Consider the following 22,429-nt stretch of genomic DNA (forward strand, 5'->3'; position numbering starts at 1 on the left):
TTTTAGAAGAAAGGAGACCTCTCATCTGACAACCACAATGCGTCCTCTATTACTGCAAGATGTCGCTAGTTCCATTATTTGAGCCCCAGTGAAAGTAGTTTGCAGCTTTGCAATTTGCTGCAAATTTGAGTAAGGACTGGTGGAGAATTCAATCATATTAAAAAAAAATATATTTCTAGTATTTGAAAAAAATGTACAGTTTTATAATGACAGAAACTGCCATAATGTAACAGGCCAATGTCACTTCATTGACTGACATGGCGGCTGGATTTACAGTCAGACATGTTGAATCAATAATGAGATTTTTCTTTATTTTTTTTATATAGGACACACTTTCTATGAGTGTAATCGACAGGGTGCTCTCGCATAATTATTTTCTAACTGCGCACCAAGACCTTGCCTTTCAGTCAGCCCATTAAAACCTGACACAGAAAACTATTCCGATTAAAATATGATCTCCATTATCTAGCGTAGCTGCCATTCCTGTGTATTCAAGAACCACTTAATGAATGGCAATCCCAGGATGATTAGACGAGATCTGTTCCCTGTTCTAGAGGCCATAAGGACTAATAGACAGGAGATCATTATCAATATCGCCTCTACGAATTACATTTTAGAAGGGTTGACCAAATCAGATAGAGGTTTATGTAGTCAAAGGTCTAAAGTGGAAACCAATAGGATTTCAATCGGTGCCCAGTTGGTCGTGGACGATTAGAGCAGGTTTCTCAGGAAAAGTGTCCTATGAAATAGATAAGGCATTTTAAGTGAAGCATTATTACAATATGCATGCAATAATTGAATGTACGTTACATTTTCCTCTTTGATAGCGCCGGCTGACGTGATGACGTAACCATGAGCTGCGCGACATTTCACTCTGGATCCTTAAGGCCTCTTTCACACGGGCGTTGCGGGAAAATGTGCGGGTGCGTTGCGGGAACACCCGCGATTTTTCCGCGCGAGTGCAAAACATTGTAATGCGTTTTGCACTCGCGTGAGAAAAATCACGCATGTTTGGTACCCAAACCCGAACTTCTTCACAGAAGTTCGGGCTTGGATTAGGTGTTGTGTAGATTTGATTATTTTCCCTTATAACATGGTTATAAGGGAAAATAATAGCATTCTGAATACAGAATGCTTAGTAGGTGATCAACTGAGGGTTAAAAAAATAAAATAAAAATTAACTCACCTTCTCCTCTTGTTCGCGTAGTTGCCGGTCTCTTCTTTACTTCTTTAATGATGAGCTGTGGGCTAAAGGACCTTTGGTGACGTCAGATCACATGCTCCAATCACATGGTACATCACCGTGGTGATGGACCATGTGATTGGAGCATGTGATCTGACGTCACCACAGGTCCTATCCGATAGTTCATCTTTTGAGAAGTAAAGAAGATTCCAGGAACTACGCGAACAAGAGGAGAAGGTGAGTAAATTTTTTTTTTTTTTTTTACCCTCAATAGATCACCTACTAAGCATTCTGTATTCAGAATGCTATTATTTTCCCTTATAACCATGTTATAAGGGAAAATAATACAGTGAATAGACTGTCTCCTAGCAACCATGCGTGAAAATCGCACCGCATCCGCACTTGCTTGCGGATGCTTGCGATTTTCACGCAACCCCATTCACTTCTATGGGGCCTTGCGTTGCGTGAAAAACGCAGAATATAGAGCATGCTGCGATTTTCACACAACGCATAAGTGATGCGTGAAAATCACCGCTCATGTGAACAGCCCCATAGAAATGAATGGGTCGGTATTCAGTGCGGGTGCAATGCGTTCACCTCACGCATCGCATCCGCGCGGAATACTCGCCCGTGTGAAAGGGGCCTAAGCCAGATGACTGCTGTGGCCTCTTCGCAATCAAATGGATGAGGTAAGTATTTACATTTTTTAAATAGTTTTCTTTAATATGGATCTATCTCAGATGCCACGATCAGCAATGAACGCGGCATCTGAGGGGTTCAATGACGGGGCCGGTGCAATCGCCGTTCCCCATCATTGCGCCGGGAACTTACAAAGAAATGCACTTCATCAGAATGCAAATTTTTTGTAAAATTCAGCAAAGCAGTCGAATCGAGTTTTTGAGAACTGCGCTCATCTCTAGTGGTCACATGACCCTCTATCAGCGGCCATCTTATGGACAAGACGTCTGTGTAGACAGCATAGAATGTTTCCCTAACAAAAGGACACGGCTTATGAAATATAGCAAATGGCGTAGAATATCAACAAAGGCTATATTAGTAAGTGCCGTATAGTCATCTTACACATTGGTTACAAGTAGCCAGAAAGTGGCCAACCCCCTTAACATTACGATATGTCGGATTCTTTAATGCTTTAGTGACCACTAATACTCTTTTTTACTGACGTGAACAAAGAGGGTTTTAGCTAAACAGCTGGCTTTAATCAATGATTACATGTTCCCAAAATGGTGCATTAAAAACTAGAACTTATCCTGCAAACAAATAAGACCTCATACAAGTACATTGATGAAAAAACAAAAAAGTTATAGCTCATGGAATGTAATTTTTAAAAAATGTGTGTGGTCACTAAGGGGTTAACTGTAGAATATAACTGACCCGTCTTTGACATTAAATATAATCTTTTTATAATCGGAATCTTTATTCATCATTACAGACTTCGAGTACTTTATGATACAGCCGTCAGATCTTCAGTATTATCATAAATGCATCTCCTTAACGCACAATTCTCATTTTTCATTATGTGGCTTCTATACGTCGCCTGATGAGCTTTATTATAAGACTGTTCACACATTCCACCGTCTTTATCTCCTGCAGCCATTTACAGAGATGTATGATAATGAAGCAATATAGTCAAGAAAACTCTTCTGATGTGAAACAACATTTGCTTGGTGAATAATGTGTCTATGGCTGCTGCAATGGCAAGTGCAGAAGAATTCTGATGAAATGCTGTCCGTTAGGCCTCATGCACACGACCGTTGTGTGCATCCGTGGCCGTTGTTCCGTTTTCCGTGATTTTCTGCGCACCCATTGACTTTCAATGGGTCCGTTGAAAACACGGAAAATGCACCGTAGTTCATCCGCGGCCGTGATCCGTGTTTCCTGTCCGTCAAAAAATTGGACCTGTCCTATTTTTTTGACGGACAATGGTTCACGGACCCATTCAAGTCAATGGGTCCGTGAAAAAACACGGATGCACACAAGATTGGCATCCGCGTCCGTGATCCGTTGCCGTTGGCAACTTTCACACAGACGGATCGCATATCCGACAGTATATTCTAACACAGAGGCGTTCCCATAGTGATGGGGACGCTTCAAGTTAGAATATACTGAGAACTGTGTACATGACTGCCCCCTGCTGCCTGGCAGCACCCGATCTTTTACAGGGGGCTGTGATCCGCACAATTAACCCCTCAGGTGCCGCATCTAAAGGGTTAATTGTGCGTATCATAGCCCCCTGTAAGAGATCAGTATCTATATTCGTTGGTGGCCAGTGCGGCCTCCCCTTTCACCCCTCCCCAGTTAAAATCACGTTCCGAATCCCCCATCATTGGTGGCCAGTGCGGCCTCACCTCCTCCCCCCAGTTAAAATCACATTCCGAATCCCCATCATTGGTGGCCAGTGCGGCCTCACCTCTTCCCCCCCCTAGTTAAAATCACGTTCCGAATCCCCCATCATTGGTGGCCAGTGCGGCCTTACCTCTCCCCCCCCCCCCTAGTTAAAATCACGTTCCGAATCCCCCATCATTGGTGGCCAGTGCGGCCTCACCTCTCCCCCCCGTATTTAAAATCACGTTCCGAATCCCCCATCATTGGTGGCCAGTGCGGCCTCACCTGTCCCCCCTAGTTAAAATCACGTTCCGAATCCCCCATCATTAATGGCCAGTGCGGCCTCACCTCTCTTCTTCCCCCCTAGTTAAAATCACGTTCCCCCATCATTGGTGGCAGCGGAGAGTTCCGATCGGAGTCCCAGTTTAATCGCTGGGGCTCCGATCGGTAACCATGGCAATCAGGACGCTACTGCAGTCCTGGTTGTCATGGTTACTTAGCAATTTTTAGAAGCATTATACTTACCTGCAAGCTGCGATGTCTGTGACCGGCCGGGCGCTCCTCCTACTGGTAAGTGACAGGTCTGTGCTATAAGCAATGCGCCGCACAGACCTGTCACTTACCAGTAGGAGGAGCGCCCGGCCGGTCACAGACATCGCAGCTCGCAGGTAAGTATAATGCTTCTAAAAATTGCTAAGTAACCATGGCAACCAGGACTGCAGTAGCGTCCTGGTTGCCATGGTTACCGATCGGAGTCCCAGCGATTAAACTGGGACTCCGATCGGAACTCTCCGCTGCCACTAATGAAGGGGGGGGGGGGTTTAATTAGATGGGGGGGAAGAGGTGAGGCCGCACTGGCCACCAATGATGGGGGGGTGATTTTAATTAGGGGAGGGAGGGGGGGCCCACTGGCCACCAATGAATGGACAGTAATACAGGGAGGGAGGGGGGGCCCACTGGCCACCAATGAATGGACAGTAATACAGGGGAGGGAGGGGGGGCCCACTGGCCACCAATGAATGGACAGTAATACAGGGGAGAGAGGGGGGGCCCACTGGCCACCAATGAATGGACAGTAATACAGGGGAGGGAGGGGGGGCCCACTGGCCACCAATGAATTTAAAACTGGGGAGGGATGGGGGTGTGCCCCCTCCTGCCTGGCAGCACCTGAACTCTTACAGGGGGCTATGATATGCACAATTAACCCCTCAGGTCCGGCACCTGAGGGGTTAATTGTGCGGATCACAGCCCCCTGTAAGAGATCAGGTGCTGCCAGGCATCAGGGGGCAGTCATGTACACAGTTCGTAGGATATTCTAACTTGAAGCGTCCCCATCACTATGGGAACGCCTCTGTGTTAGAATATACTGTCGGATATGATTTTCACGATCTAACTCAAATCCGATGGTATATTCTAACAGAGGCGTTCACATGGTGATGGGGACGCTTCAAGTTAAAATTTACCATCGGATTGGAGAAAACTCAGATCCGATGGTATAATAGGGACTCCTGACTTTACATTGAAAGTCAATGGGGGACGGTTCCGTTTGCAATTGCACCATATTGTGTCAACGTCAAACGGATCCGTCCCCATTGACTTGCATTGTAAGTCAGGACGGATCCGTTTGGCTCCGCACGGCCAGGCGGACACCAAAATGACTTTTTGGACCCACGGACGAAAAAACAGTCACGGATCATGGAACAACGGAAATCCGTTTTGCGGACTGCAAAAAAAAATGTCTGTGTGCATGAGGCCTAATAAGGAGAGACTACTTTTCAAAGATACTTCAGGATCAAACATTTATATAGAAACTGAGGGGGTCATTTATAAAGAGATATACGCAACTTTTTGGCATATATTTGCGCCCGAGTCTGTGACTTCTTCCCCTTCTACGCCACATATGCCAGTTCTAAAAAAAGGCTGGTATGGAATGGGCGGGCCCATCTCATTTTTCATTTTCTATGCCAGTTTTTGGCGTGGAAAATAACCTAGGCCCCCTTGCTGGCATAGATTTAAGGCTGTTATGCGCCGGTGTTGGATGCGTCTATGTTATCTAGAGGCCAGCGCTTCTACATAACTTACGCACATGAAGCGCCAGCGCAAGGGTATTGAAGCCGGCGTCTAAAACGCCGGTCTAAATAAATGATCCCATGAGTTTTTATAACTGTAATATGATATATGAAAGCAGCCATTGCCCATCATAGCCTTGAGTCTAGGTTCACGTGGACAAAATCTAACACTGTTTCCGAAATCGGCATTGGAAATTTCTTTAACAACTTCCCACTGACTTCAATGTAAAAAACATGACCATGTGGATCATGTGCTCCTGGTTGTATTTTTTTTATCTAACAGATTTGATGTATGCTCAAGACGTGGCTTGTTCCTTCTTTCGAGTGAAGCAGGAAAAATAAACATTGCGTGTGCAAAGTGTTTCAAAAACATTTTGGCGAAAAAATTATATTACTGCAGCGGTTTGGGCAAATTAACCTACCGTAACTAACTCCATTGACTTCGTAGCATAGGCAGAATGAACAAAAAATACCCAGGTGTCCCCTGATGCCTCATGTGAGATCAAATCCCCAATCCACCAGGGGCTATCACTGGAGAAGACTGCTTACTGTTCCATCAATAAGATTTTGGACACTCAGATACTTTACTGTTGGGTACTCGAAGAAGTTGTATTAGTCTACTCTTTCTGAGTAGTGGTGATGGCCATACCTACAGGAGTCCTGGAAGCTCAAACATAGGACCTTATTCACAGGTTCCTCACACAGTACAGCAGTTTGACTCGCCATGTGGCTAGTGATCTGATATAGACAACCTGCCAATAATAATCATCACCAAAGTGGTTCGCAAAATGACGCATCCTCCACCTTGTAGGAGAGGAAGTTCTGGTCAGGCACAAAAACACTGAAATAGCAGGTCTTTAGAGATGAAATCTTCTTTATTTCATACATACCATATGTACATAAATAAACGTGTTTCGGGGCTCAAAGTGTCCCCTTCATCAGGTTATTACCTAATAACCTGATGAAAGGGACACTTTGAGCCCCGAAACGCGTTGTTTTATGTATATATGGTATCTATGAAATAAAGAAGATTTCATCTCTAAAGACCTGCTATACCAGTGTTTTTGCGCCTGACCAGAACTTCCTCTCCTACAAGTATCCTTTGGGGAATTGGGCATCCGATCCCAAAGAAACTCCTTCTGCGGCTGCATTCCTGGATTAAAGGGTCTACTACTTTACAAGTCTACAATAGTGTTGTGCCTATCTCTAGCACAACCCTAAAAGGTGAGCACCTTTGTCCTCCAAGCAATCCATACTTGTTTTGGACGTACTATCCTATTGTGCGCCCCCCTATCCCTCCTTTTTGTCTCTATTCCCCTCGTGACCGAGTGTAATCTAGATACGCCTGTGGCTTCAAGAATCCTATACCTTGACTTGCTTTCCCTGCCTACCCTTTATTACTGTTTGTGAAAGATTGCTTGTGACCATGCTTATTCCTCCATGTCACAGGGAAGCAAAAATAAATACTAAACCCACTCTTCAGAATGAGGAACTCAGCAAACAGTCCCCTATACCTCAGCTTCCTAGATAATTGTAAAGAGTTTTATGAACAGTGAAATACTTGATTAATGGCGCTAAGATCTGCATTTTGACCAGAAGGAGTGCTACTCTCATGTATGGGCTGTGTATGGTATTTCAGTCCAGCCCCATTTCAACCTCTACAAAATAAAAACTCTAAAATGTTAAAAATGGTAGTAAATTTACCTTACAGGGGTTGTCCAGGCCTGAGAAAATGAGTCTGGCCAGGCACAGTCTATGAGTAAAAGAAATGGCCTCTCCTATGCTCTGGTCATCTCAGGTCTCCACTGAAGCAATGACTCCAGATTTGAAAAGGTATGTATTTTTGGGTAATTGAAAAAAGTCACTTTTTAAGAATATGTTCACATGGACCATTTGGTACAAGTATCTGTGGCAAAAATACGAGGATGATGCTAGGATTTTTGCCGTAGATGTGCAGCAGCTATGCCAGTGGATGCACACAAGAATTCGCTCATGGCTTTTCCATAAAGAATACGCAGGAAGGATGAAAATGATCATTCAGATTTTTTTTCTACCACTTAAAAATCTGCATGGATTTTTATACACTGCCACTGTAAATGGAATATGAAATACCTTAGCGTATTTGAAGAGGATTTTGTTAGAGGATCCTTGCAAGAAACTTTATCAAATCCTGTGCAGAATCCGTGCAACATACCCGTCAAATTCTGAACATGTGAACAGACTCTTGGTATGCTATACTGACGTGGAATATTTTGGTGCATTTCCAGGACAAAATATATAACAAATAGTAACTAATGTAAGCGTTGCATGGAAATGGTAATTTTCATGGGAATCCGCATCATAATAAAAAAAAACTGACATGTCCATGTCTATTCTTTAAAAAAAAAAAAGTGTAAACTGTAGCCAGTGGCCACATACAGTTGAGCCCCAGCAATATCAGCTCGACGAGGGTTCGACACCCAAAGCCCCTGATGATTATCTATTTGGGAGTAGCTCCAGTGCCATAGATAAGCATCAGAACTACACAGTTCTGTATTCATTGTGCATCGGATGTTCCCATTGACTTGAACGGGGCAGAACTGCAGTAATCAGCTTTATCCATTACACGATGGATGGCACCGTGTAATTCTGGCTTCAAAGCTACTTCAGCGAGACAGCCAGGGGTAGGGGGTGGGGCTGGAGATGAGGATGAGAGTGATGGCGGCAATTAGGGTGGCTGATCCTGCTCCAGCGCTCCCTAGGACATGCATTCAGTGGATGGAGAAGCGCAACCCCTTTTTCCCCTTGGGGCACACCCTGGACTTTAGGGTCTCCTGTCTTATAGTGGATGACCTGCTCTAGATGTTAGATGTGTGGGTAGCAGGGTGCAAGGCTGAAAACAGGGGACCTGGTTGGATATAGAGAACAATGATCAGGCAGGCTTAATTGTAGTAGAAAAGAGCCTCTTCTTTACTGAATTGATAATGGATGGCACAGTACAAACACAATTGGCAGGCTCTACTCACAGGGCAGGTTTCTCCCAAAGGCTGCGTATTGGGGGTAGGCAGTAGGGTGGTGCCCTCTAAGTCTCTCTCTAGATATATCATGCAATCTTCCCTATTGACCCAAAGGCATGCAAATCCCTTCTCAATATATCTGCCGTGCCCAAATGCGAGATGCAGTCATAGATTGGTTTCCCAGTCCATCTTGGTAATGTATCAGGCACCAGATACAATACAACCCTAACCACATGCAGTAAAGTCTAAAGCCGTTAAGTGTGCATGACCTTTTCTGTCTTTATGATTGCACTTTATAATGATCCTTAACCATCTGTAGTATGCTATTCTGCTCTCCCTCAGAATCTAGCACTTGTACACAGTTGCTTTTTTGGCAGCTTTTACATCAGGGATGGTGTTTCCCTGGAGAGATCCTGCTTTGGCTTCTTTTCTGGCCTACTTGCCTGGAGCACCCAATTAACATGTCAACCTTCTTGGCTTGCTTGCCAGGAACTGCCAGTTTCTTCCCTTATAAGTCAGCCTTTCAGAATACATTGTGCATAATACATGTACATTAACCATCTGTACCACTGCAAGTGAATAGTTAACATACATTAACTCTTTTAACAGAGAACCACTTCCGATTACATTAAGCAGTGAACCATTTGATGCTTCAACAGTGAACCACCAGTTCACTGCACTACTTATGAACGGCTGATCGTCAGGGTTGCAGGGTGTTGCATCCTCGCAGATCTGATATTGATAGCCTATCCTGAGGATAGCCCATCAATATAAAAATCCTGGAAACCCCCCTTAAAGAATAAAAAAAAAACTTTTCTCTGGTGTGTTAATTAATAATGATATGTACAATATATGGATTGCACAGAAAGATACATTTCATTATTTCCACATTTATTTCACACTAAAGAGGTGACATTTATTTATCACTATTTTGTAAGAGGATACAGGAATTGTCATCCTGTATATCAGTCTATGTCCCCAATGAGGCTCACAACCTAACTTGTCAATTCATATTTTTACACCTACTAGGGCCAACTTTATAGAAAGCCAAACTAATTATCTAATCAATGTGTTCTTAGAGTAGAAGAGGAAAACTAAGTGGAAATGCACACAAATATGGGTAGAGTTTCAAACTTCATGTAGGTGTTAGCCTTAAACTCCAGCAGTGCAAGATAAGGGTATGTTCACACAAAGGATTTTCAGGGCATATTTTGGCTCAAATTATGCACACAAAAAAAAGCTCCAAAACAAATTTAGAGCTTCTCTACTGATTAAAATGGGGAAACCACTTATCAATTCATATGGTGCTCTTTTCATTGCTTCCATTTGGAAGAAAAACTGATTTGCATGTCTCTTTCCGAGAGAAATGTTGCACATTGTCTCACCTTCTCTCTCTTTGTAAAAACACATTACTGAATCCCAGAAAAATTCAGATTTTAACTAATCTGAATTGTTTTGAAAAGTTCAGGTTGAATTTAGAATTGCTTTGCTTATGTCTGCACTGTGCGTGTGCGATCACATAAATGTCACCATGCAGTTACCACGCGGTGAGCATTACATCACTGTGACCATATAGTGACATCACTTTCATCATGCAATTACATCACGGTGATAAGGATAAGCAAATGTCTTCAAATGCATTTCATTCCAGGAGTATTGTATGCTAGGCAATGCTCCTTTCGATTTCTGGGGAAAATATACATATATAAAATGAGCATATCTTTCATCTGGTGGTATCAGAGAGGCTTAGCTTTTTTTGCCTTTTGAAAGGAAAACTAATTTGCATATATTTGGTTTTCATGAAAAGATATATGAATTAGCTTTACTTCCAGAAGGAAAAGAAAGCTTAAGCCTCTCTGATACCACAAGATATAGGATATGCTCATTTGCATATATTTTCCCAAAAACCCAGAAGAGTGTTATCTGGAATGCAATACTTCTCAAGCATATTAGACACTCTCCATAATGAGAAGAGTACCTCCCATACCCCAATAAAGGCCTCTGAGTTAGCTAAACGTATTTATTCTGCTCTCCCCAGATAAAGGCTAATTACCTGGAATGAGCTCTATGCAGATGAGATGATGACTTTGCTATTATCAAAGTTATGCTTTAAGGCCTGTTTAAAAAGCTAAGCATTGACTTTATATAGCTATGTTACACCAGATGGCATGAGACACTCAGGTTTTTCTTTCCATTTGAAAGAATGACTGATTTGCAGATATCTTTCCCAGGGAAACTTTCCGCATTGGCTGGCCTTCTCTCTCTCTCTGATTCTCTACCTTACCCAAACGGAATTTTTGGAAAAAATTGCATTGAATTCCCAATCAATAGAATCAATTTGTTCATTTCTAATTTAAGAGATGTCTCACCTTCACAGATTTTTGCTGATACTGGGACACAGTACTGTGCGTCGACACATTGTCTGACTTTTCAAAGTGCTTCTTCATGCTAGCCAGTCCGCCAGACATCACGCAAGCTTCCGACTCCTCCAGCACCTAGAAAATTAAGGATATTTTCACTGTAACACTTTCTTATATTTACTTCATCTAAAAACAGGGAAACTATCTTGGAGATCTGCATATAGGATCTAAAATCTAATAACCGGCATCCAGTACATTTTATTGGGAAATAAATAGGAGTTATATCGAAAATGCCCGCAAGATGTATGGAGTCATTCTCAGAGGTCTAAACGAGTCTGCCTTTGCCGCAATGTTTTATAAAAAGAACATGAAGTCAGCAATCGCTAATCAACATAAAACATTTTTACATATTTCTGTGCCAGGCTAATGGTGTGGCCATGTGATTACTTGTGGAGAAGACAACCTGTCGGGCAGGAAGAAATAGACGGTGGGAATGGCAGCTTACACATATTACTGCTGACAGCTCCTATGCATCACCTATCACCGTGTCATGCTGACAAGCCATCTACATTTTTTCATAGCATTTTGATCCAATTTAGTTTGCCTCTCAGAGAAGGGAGTGTGTTCATAAAGCAGAGTGGGAGGTGATGAATAAAATGCTTACTGCCTCACAATTTCTTCGCAGTGGAAAAAGGAGTAAAACAGATTAATGGATTTATTTTTCTGGAATAATATGCTTGTGGTCACTGATTTCTTATAGAATATTTTGAGATAGATATTGATATTCTATGGTTAATATCAAATATAGATATGTTGATAGATTATAGATTGATAACTAGAGAGATAGATAGATATGATTATAGATAGATAAATATTAGATAGATAGATAAATAGATAGATATGAGGATAGATAGTAATGAGATCATAGATAGTGATGATGAGTAATAAAAAATTTGACTTGGCTGCTTCGCTGAATTTAACAAAAATATCAGCTTCTTGATGAATTACTTTGTCATGAAGCGCATTTCTTTTTAAGTAGTGGGTGCAATGACAGGGAACTGTGATTGCGCAGCTCCCTGTTACTGTACCCCTCAGATGCCGCGTTCATAAATGATTGAGGCATCTGCTATAACTAAGAGAGTGTAAAATAATAAAAAAAATAAAAAAATAATAATACTTACCTGATTCATTTGCTCGCAACGGGCCGGCCGCCGCCATTTTCCTTGAAGGTCTGGAGTGAAATCTCACGTGGCCCGAAATGACGTTATCACACCGGCTGAGACGCATGGGATTTCGACCAAGATCTTCAAGCAAGATGGCGGCGGCCAGCACTTTGCGAGCAAATGGATCAGGTATTATTTTTGTTTTTTGTTTTTTACACTATTTCTGTTTAAATCACTTCGCTACCACGAAGCACCAGCTAATTCAGCTTTGCTGACTTCAATTAGCTCATCACTGATAGATATAAAACAGACAGACAAGTGTGTACGAATTACAGTATCTACTTTCACACAATTTGTCTTTTTTATGTACTGTAAAATGTAAGCACTGTAACAGCTTTGATTAAGCCTTTGATTACTGGGTTAATTTTGACCTTGAGGACAATTATTTATTTTTTTAATCTCATTACATTTTGGGTGGTCTGCATTTATGGTGTGAAATGTTTGTGAGCAGCCTTGCAGAATTTGCAGTTGTACGGAGATCATACAGCTGCAGGAGAATGGTGACAGTTGTCAGTGACAGCCAGGTTCCCCACAGAGAAAGCAGACATTTTTTTTTTACCCTCCCTGCCTTCCACATTGCTTTGTATGCATTGTCCACACTGCACGTGGTTAAAGTGTTTATGTCACTGCATTTCATGTATAACTTCTCCCATAGGCTGTGCGTTTTTCCCATGTGGATTATAATACCAAAAGTGACAATATACTGTATGTGCCAGCCCTTCAAGGAAAGAGGTCTTACAAAATGTATAGAGAGTAGCGACCATCAAAGAGGATTGTATAACACTTTGTCAGAGAAAGGTGATGCACATATATTGGGGCTACAGACTTCTCTGCATATATTGGGAGTCAGGTTTGGACTTGCCCACAGTGGAACAGGAGAATCCCCTGAAGGGCCCCTGAGCAAGATGGTCCCCTTGTTCCACACCTCCTGCACATGTAGCACATGACACAGTAGACTGAACGACCTACGTGTAGATGGCTAGCATCCAGTACCTCAACCAGCCTATGTTCGTAGAAAAAATTGGGTAGGTTAACAGACTCCCCAATTTATTATTATAGAACATCGGTTGGCTGAGATGATTTCTAGGTACAGAGGTATGCCAGACCTCTTTCCGTAGTGACCTGCGTAAGCAGGTAATATTTGAATGTACAGGTAGCTGAACATTGGGCCTCAGAATTAATTTGACTGGTAGGCCCTAGGCAACCCAGTGCGACACTAGTGGGAGTTATAAGCTTCAGGCTTCCTATTATATAAAAAAGACAGACAGGATCCACTGTCCATAGACTGTATTCTGTTGAAGATACTGGAGTATATACAAATACCTAGAAACAGAGACAGTGCACCTTTCAGGCTAGAAAAGAAAAGTTTGAACCGTTCAACTAAAAAGGGATAGAAACCAGTCTTCTATAAACATCCTTGGGAATTGCATAAGCCAACTGTGGAGATTGCATTGGATGTGTACAGTGCCTATGTAACTCATCCACTACCTGCTGCAGTAAAGTACAGTGAACTTGTTGCATCAAACCTGGCTTCATCATTGACTCAAGTCTCAGGGAACGCCGCCTTGCACCTCACAGCAACCACCAACCCCCATTGGCACCCCAAAATGCCATCAGGCAGGAGAGCCCCAAGAAACAAGGAGTACCCCAAAAGAAGTAAAAGGTGCATGCTTTGCTCATCACTATGCGGCCCAGAGAGTATCAGAAGCATGTGTACTACTACTCCACATGGTCACTCACACCCCTGTGACTCACTACATACAAACTGTGCGTAATAAGCAATGGGTGCCAGGTAAATGCAAAAGTTGCTGGGCTTTAGCAGACCCAGATCAGCTCTGCAGTGCATGTTATGACGCTGTATTCCTCCTTTTATTGGGGATAATACGTCAACAACAGTTACAGCAGAAATCAGCAATTTAAATAAAAAAGTACAATATTAAAAGATTTCCAAAGCTCTTGCATGACCTTATGGGGGACACAATTTTAAAAAAACACATATATATATAATTTTTTTTTAACCAGGATATAAAAACTTAAAACCATATATACTGAAATGAAAATGGCATAAACTTAAAGGCCCATTTATCACTGAAAACACACAAAACGTATTTAAATAACCAAACTTAATAATGAAGCTACGGCTTTCAAAGTCTACTAAAAAACAAAACAAAAAAAACCTAAAATGTATCTGTCTGATTATGAAGGGGGTAAAATGGCCCATTCTTGAACTGGTTAAACTGGTAAAAATGTCTGGGTTAACCATATATCTATCCGAAGATAAAAAATAAGAAGGAAATAATATGACACTTGCTGGACCAGATGCTTTTTTCACTCATCATTTTTTTGTGTCTCTATGCTTTTGTACATTATTTTATGTCTTGGGACTTATTATAAAATGTGGCATGGTAGCGGTGCCCGCGCACTCAGCACGAACATGCTCCTAGTGTGTTGGCAATCGGTTACAGTCTTCTCACTATTGCGGTGTTTTTCTAAGGAACTAGCAGCAGAAGTTTCTTTCACACAAAGCACTGAAGCATTGTTCTCCACACAAAAAGACACACAAAGCTGGATTTGTCAATTTTTCTTTTTTGTGCTCTATAATTCCTCTGCCTTCTAACAGCTTTCATTATAGTAAGTACATCTATTATAACAATGTAAAATGTTTTTTATTTTCTAAGAAACTAAAAGTATTTGATACACTTAAAGGGGTTTTCGGGTCTTAGGTACTGATGACATTTCCTAAAGGAGGTAGGTCATCAATATGAGATTGGTGGGGGGTCCAACAGCCAACACTCCCACTGAATAGCTGTATCGGGTAGCTACCAGTGTTGGAAACTATACAGTGGATGGATCTGGAAGCAGAAGGCTCCGTACACGGTGTAGTGGCTGTGCCGGGGTGCTGAAGCGCAGCTCCCATTCAAGTAAATGGAAGTTGAGCTGCAGCATGTGGTGCCTGAAGATACACAATACATAGAGCCTTCTGTTTCTGACTCTGTCCACTGAATGGTTTTTGGTACCGGTACTAGTTGGCGAGAATGCAGGGTGTCACTCCCTCCCCACATACAATCTAATATTGATGATCTAGTGGATAGGCTCAGAGGATATGTCATCAAGATCTAAGTTCTGGAAAACCCTCTTAATAAATCTATCACTGTTGCTTTCATACAGACCCCTGCTGCCCTCACATCTCAGATGTCCATTGCCACCACTAACAGGTTTAAAGTGCCTTGAAAAAGTATTTATACCCATTGAACTTTTCCATATTTTTTCACGCTATACCCGAAAACTTAAAGGGAACCTGTCACTGGGATTTTGGGTATAGAGCTGAGGACATGGGTTGGTAGATGGCCACTAGCACATCCGCAATACCCAGTCCCCATAGCTCTGTGTGCTTTCATTGTGTAAAAAAAAACTATTTGATACATATGCAAATTAATCTGAGATGAGTCCTGTCCCTGACAGGACTCATCTCAGGTTATTGGCCAGATTTGTGGAGTACACGACTAATAGTAGTGTAGACTCTCCCACCTGAGCAGTGCATCTCTGCAGCTCCTCCAGAGTGACTACGAGCCACTTGGCTGCTTCTCTAATTAATTCTCTCCTTGTCTGGACTGTCAGTTTAGGTGGATGGTCATGTCTTGGTAGGTTTGCAGTTGTGCCATACTCCTTCCATTTTTTTCGGATGATGGATTGAACAGTGCTCCATGAGATGTTCAGAGCTTGGAATTTTTTATAAGCTAACCCTGCTTTGCACTTCTCCACAACTCTATCCCTGACCTGTCTGGTGTGTTCCTTGGTTTTCATGATGCTGTTTGATCACTAATTTTCTCTAACAAACCTCTGAGGCCTTTACAGAGCAGCTGTAGTTATACTGAGAATAACTTACAGACAGGTGAACTCTATGTAATAGTTAAGTAACTTCTGAAGGCAATTGGATTCTACTATATTTAGGAGTATCAGAGTACAGGGGGCCTGGATACTAATGCACGCCACACTTTTCAGGTTTTTATTTATAAAAAATTCTGAAAGCCATGTATCATTTTCTTTTCACTTCACACATACTTGCTACTTTGCGTTGGTCTATCACATAAAATCCCAATAAAATACATTTAAGTTTGTGGGTTTAACGTGAAAAATGTGGCAAAGTTCAAGTGATATGAATACTTTTTCAAGGCACTGTATGCGTATGCTGCTTGTTTTGAGGTCCAAGGTTTGGGCAAATGTACCAATCTTTAGAATGCCTGATCCAAAGGTCATCTATTGGTGGGACCAGTGTCACTACCAGAGCTTTGAGACGTTCTCACAGCTCTGTTTCTCCACCCCTGTGATGATGTCACTACTAGAGCTTGGAGGAGTTCTCACTGCTCTGTTTCTCCGCCCCTGTGATGAGCTCTTTACTTTCTGTTTCCTTCCTCCCAGCTGTTCCTCCTGCGTTTGATTTCCCTGCCTTTAAATCACCCCTCCTCCTTTTGTAGGCTGTGGATTATATTTCTCATTTGAGTTGTAGCTCTTGCTTGAGTATCTTCCCTTGTATGCTATCCTTTCACTGGACCTGTGTTCTGCTGCAGCAAGTACTCCGGATATTGCCAGCCTGTCTTTGGATCCGTCTTCACTGCGGCTGCAGCTCCTTCAGCTAAGTGTGCAGACTTTGTAGTGTATCTGTGTGTTTTCTGACTGGATCCGAGGCGACCACGGTTCCCTCCATATTCTGAGCAGGGCACCGGTGGCCGTGCCCCTTCCACGATTGTAGGGGTTACAGTGGTCATCAGTCTTAGGTACGCGGGCATGCCTCGTTCCACCATTTGGATCCGGGCATGGGCTTAGCAGCATAGGGAGAGCTTTGAGGGTCTGACAGGGGTCACCCTTTATCCTCCCTAGTTTGGGTTCGGTCAGTAGCTCTATTTTCTGTGCATGCTCTTGTTGCTCACATACAGCCGTGACAACCAGATGATGATCTAAAGTATATGGGGAGCTTAAAAGTCATCACCTGTTGGAGGAGAGAAGAATGGGGCAAATGAATTTTAATTCCCAAGCCTCCACAGCTGACTGGCAGAAGCTTTTACCTTTCTTTTCATTGAAAACACCTGTGTGCACAACTGAACTGAGTGTGTATGTGTATGGCAGAGCTGACAGAGATAGCTTTGCCTGCAGATTACATAATATTGGATTCTTTTATGATATTTTAACCCTGATTGGCAATCCTAAAGGTACAATAACGTGCATTTATTGTGCAAAGTAAAAACATTTTGCGGTGTGAATTCGGTTGACATTGTAAACGACAGTCCTAATATTGCCCGTCAGCTCCTACCTGCCTTTATATAAAACAAATAATAATCAGATTTCTTTACCTTTTAGCTGTTCATTAAGAAGAGAAAATGTGCTACTTTTCATTTCTTTTTTCCCCACATGATTTTATTATCTCCTGCCCATAAAGCTGCCAGTGGCACAGCATCCAGCTCCTTCTACTAATCATAATTGGTTTAACTGAGTGAGTCATTGCTACTCTACCTTCTTTCTGTGTTGATTAGGCTATTCCTAATGGATTTGGAGTGTACAGAAAGAGAAGGAAAAACTGCACAGCCAGAGAATTAAAATGAGATTTTATATAAAAAAAAAAAAAAAAATTAGCATCCATCCAGTAACAAAAGCGGAGCTGCAGCCTTATCTATAAATCTATAAAGTGTTATTAGAAAATTGCTATTTTACACTTGGGTAGTGGAAACTTGTAATATTGTAGAAGCATATTCTATGCTTTGACCCCATGATTAAATATCTTTGTTACGAGATTGCAACAAAAATTTCTTTTAACGCATCGTATTTTACAACTCTATGCAACACATTCAGATGCAACTTTCTTAGGCCTCTTTCACACTACAGTATGTCGATTTCAGTGTTTTGCGTTCCATTTTTCACGGATCCGTTTTTCAGTTTTTTTTGTTTCCGTTGTGTTTCCGTTTCGGTTCCGTTTTTCCGTTCCGTTTTTCTGTATGGCATATACAGTATACAGTAATTACATAGAGAAAATTGGGCTCGGCATAACATTTTCAATTGATGGTTCCGCAAAAAACGGAACGGATACGGAAGACATACGGATGCATTTCCGTATGTGTTCCGTTTTTTTTGCGGACCCATTGACTTTAATGGAGCCACGGAACGTGATTTGCGTCCAAATATAGGACATGTTCTATCTTTCAACGGAACGGAAAAACGGAAATACGGAAACGGAATGCATACGGAGTACATTCCGTTTTTTTTGCTGAACCATTGAAATGAATGGTTCCGTATACGGACCGTATACGGAACGCAAAAAACGGCCCGCAAAACGGAAAAAAAAAAACGGTAGTGTGAAAGAGGCCTTAAAGTGCACCCTTTATATGTATGCTTTTTGACAGTGCTTTGAAATCAAGTTTATCACCAGTAACTAGTAACATATGGTATACTGGGCTTGTCAGTGGTGCAGCCGTAGGCGGTGGAGAGGTTATAGTACCTCCTGGGCTCTGGATAGTGTGGAAGCCCAAAAACCTCCTCTGCCACATAAGTATGCTGGAGATAGTAAAAAATGACAGATGACAAAACAGGATAGGTCGGGGCCCTGTTTTGCATTGTGGTCCAGGTGCCTCTGGATCTAGTATGGGTTATTATTTCATGTCTGCTTTTGATGACAACATGTCAAAATCATCCCAGAAAAAAAGACTTGTTAGCCCACTACATGACATTTCTCTCCCACCAGATGGCGCCACATTGATGTAATTATACATAAAGAATGGCCGAACACTTTTTTCCATTGGGATCTCTTATGCGTCTTGCATGGGCTCTCTCTCACACAAAGAAGGCAGTCCGTATAATACACCTAGAAAAGATGCATCAATCAAAACCAAAACCATTTTGCAACCAAATATTCATTGAAATAATTGATTGATTAGAACTGACATTGTACCTAGCCGCATGACAAGACAACGGTATTTAAAGACATAATAGAGGCACATTTCCGAGTCTGTTTTGTGTAAGTTGTAATGGCATTATAAAAGGTGACTATTAGTGAGGAGCGAATGGATCCGATGGCCGCCACCATCTTGCTTGAAGATTTCGGCCAAAATCCTGAGCGCGGCAACGTATGACGTCACCACGCTGGCCGGTGTGATGAAGTCCTATCGCGCTGCGTGAGATTTTGCGCCAGACCTTCAAGCAAGATGGGGGCGGCCGGCCCATCACGAGCAAATGGATCAGGTAAGTATTAATATCATTATTATTTTTCATTTTACACCCTGTTTTTAATATCAGGTGCTGTGATCATGTATGAACGCGGCATCTGAGGGGTACAATGACGGGGATTGGCGCAATCGGCGCTCCCTGTCATTACACCCACTACTTATAAAGAAATGCGCTTCATGACAAAGTAATTTGTCACAAAGCTGATTTTTTTGGGGGTACTAATCGGCGAAGCAGCCAAATAAAAATTTCTAATACATCACTCATCACTAGTGACTATATTTGATCAATATTAAAGGTTTTTAATCTGTGAATTAGGGGTGAGCAAATCGAGCTTCGGATCTAAGATCAATTAAGTCTGAAGTTGCACAAGAATTCGGTGAATAACTTCAGCCCTTCAGCCTTCGATTCTGTAACTTTAAAAACATTTTAAAACAGGAATCCAAAGTCGCCATCGGCTGGTACCTCACTAACAAATTTTGCCTCTGCGAAGCACATACACTTTAATGCTGTATTGAGAAAGGTCTCTGTAAACCATTAAAATGAAGTTGGGGAAGAAATCAACTCAATTTGCTCACCCCTACTGTGAATGTAAAAATGTGATTTATTTATTAAAGTGCCCATGTGGCAAGGTATATATCGGCCAAACAACTCACACTGTCAAGGTGCTATTAAATGACCATTAGTCTGCAATCAGGCTGTATGAGAAGAAAGTTGAATTAATGAAGAAGCCAGCATAGGAGACTAACCAGGGAAAATGCCACTATGAGACTACTGGGGCTGAATATTTTTGTTGAGGCTAAACATAATGTCTCCAACTTGAGGTGGATGGTTTTGGAGAAGGTGTGGGGAAATTATAGCCAAGTTGATATGCAGCTTCTACAAATAGAAGAATTTTGGATCCACACCTTAGATTGTTTAAACCTAAGATGCCTTAATGAATGTTGCAGTTTTAATGTATTTTTGAAACTATGTATATTGGGTTTGCATTGTAAGAAATAAGTAAGAAATAGGGGAAGATTTACTTATATAGAGACCAAGAAGTTAAAGGGGTTGTCCAGGTTCAGAGCTGAACCCAGACATAACCCCTTCTTCACCGAGGTAGCCCCTCTGAGTCAAGCATTGGAGCATTTCATGTGCAGGGCAAATGCTTTTTCAGCAGATCCTGTGATGTATCGGGTCTCTGCTAGGCGGAGGCTTCCCCCTAGCAATGAGCCCGGTGACATCACCGGCACTAATGGGTGGGCTTTAGCACTGCCCTAGCCACCGGGAACACTGCTAGGTGGAATCCCCCGCCTAGCAGTGTAAAAATATTAAAAAAACAGCCCTTGTCCTGCGCGATACAGTACAAGGCAAGGCAGAGCATCGGAGCATGAAATGCTCCAATGCTCCACTCAGAGGACCTGCCTGGGTGAAGAAGGGGATATGTCAGCTCTGAACCCGAACAGCCCCTTTACAGGTTGCCACTTCTTCAGGTCTGCCTAGCCGCAATCGTGCATACATGAGAAACGTGGAGGGTTCTCCCAAAACATAGCTTCAAGCACGCTGCTGCATGTTAATCCCCTCCGGACATGGTGTCTCTAAGTGTTACCATTTGGGATTTTGAATGCACTTTATGGACTAATCTTTGAATATGTGATGTAACTCATCATCATATGCGAAACGTTTTGCTAGAAGATTAAAGTGAATATTCACAAGTAAAATGGTTGCGGTTTTGGTGCATCTTTTCTAGATGTATTATATGGGCCACATCAATTTAATGCATTGTGACCAGTACCTTAAACCTGTCAGTGAGTACTATCCACAGTTTTCCACGTTTTCTTTTTTAACTAATATCCTGGTAGAACAATATTGGCTTACTTACCTTTCTTCGGTGCAGCCATGGTAGAGAATGTGTTATAATCTGACCCTTAAACATAGTATTTTCATGCAGACGTTTAAGATTTAGGAACAATTGTGTGTAGGGTCAGATAAAGGTTACCAGAAGCCCCTGGGTAAAAATGGGGTGACCATGTCATGCCAGTAAATCCAGTGCAGTACTGAGGTGGGTGCAACCTATATAGTTGCACAGAGGTTTTGGCCAAGTTCTCACTTCCGTTATTTGATCAGTTATAGTGTTGATCGAGCACCAAAGTGCTCAAGTGTTTGGGTCGAGCACCTCGGGATGCTCCCGAGCACAATGGAAGTCAAAGGGAGAACCCGAGCATTAAACCAGGCACCTCCTGCTCTGAAGAGGGGAGGGTGTCTGGTTCATAGGAAAAGGTCATAAATTGATGGAAACACTACTGAAATGGTTTGGGAACAGCATGTGGAGGATGTCTGGATGCATCTTGGACTCCCAGGTCGCTGCTGGGAACGATGTTGTCCGAGTAGTACGCCACTTTTACAGACTGACAATAACAAGAATTGTTTTTGTTGTTCATCCCTGACCGATTTGTTAAACTTTTTTATCAGAGCAATTCCTGTTTCTGCGGTATCATTGACCACCTTAAGAGCATTTACATGGCTTCTTAGAGAATCACTGCAGTATTCTGTCACGTCGTGGATCCCAAACAATTCAGAACGTCTTTGCTGTATTAGTAACGAAATGGCTCAGGTCTTTTCTAGGTTTTTACCCTCTAATCGTTTACTTTCCTTTTTCTTTGCAGGTTTGGTTTTGAAATTTTCTGTCATAAAGTTTTAGCAATTTAGTGCAGCTCTCCATGACTAACACTGAGCCGAACACGTGTCATCCGGTGCTATATAGCACCCGATGACACGTTCTGGCCAGCCAATCACTGTAATGCCAGTAACCAACATGGCTACGGCATTACAATGAGGGCAGTACCTACCTGCACATTTATTGGCTGCGTAGCAGCCAGCAAACATGCGGGGAGGAGACTCGAGCATTGCACTCGAGCTCATGCGGTATTCGGCCGAATACCGCCATGTGCCGAGCATCGATATGCTCGAGCCGAACTGGTGTTCTGCCGAGCATGCTCGATCAACACTAATCAGTTATTTTCATCAGTGATTGTGAGCCAAAACCAGTAGTAAAGTCTACTCA

At 42.3% G+C, this 22,429-nt stretch overlaps 1 protein-coding gene across 3 annotated transcripts in view; it reads right to left on the reverse strand.

The window, feature by feature from the left end:
- XIRP2 (xin actin binding repeat containing 2) overlaps nt 1–22,429 on the reverse strand; it is a 359,651-nt gene that overhangs the window by 55,313 nt on the left and 281,909 nt on the right. For all 3 annotated transcript variants that reach the window (XM_040440977.1, XM_040440978.1, XM_040440979.1), the window contains one exon: nt 10,961–11,086. In XM_040440977.1, coding sequence (XP_040296911.1) covers nt 10,961–11,086 — 126 coding nt within the window. The remainder of the gene's footprint in view (nt 1–10,960; nt 11,087–22,429) is intronic.

This window comes from Bufo bufo, chromosome 7, assembly GCF_905171765.1.
Source record: "Bufo bufo chromosome 7, aBufBuf1.1, whole genome shotgun sequence".
NCBI lineage: Eukaryota > Metazoa > Chordata > Amphibia > Anura > Bufonidae > Bufo > Bufo bufo.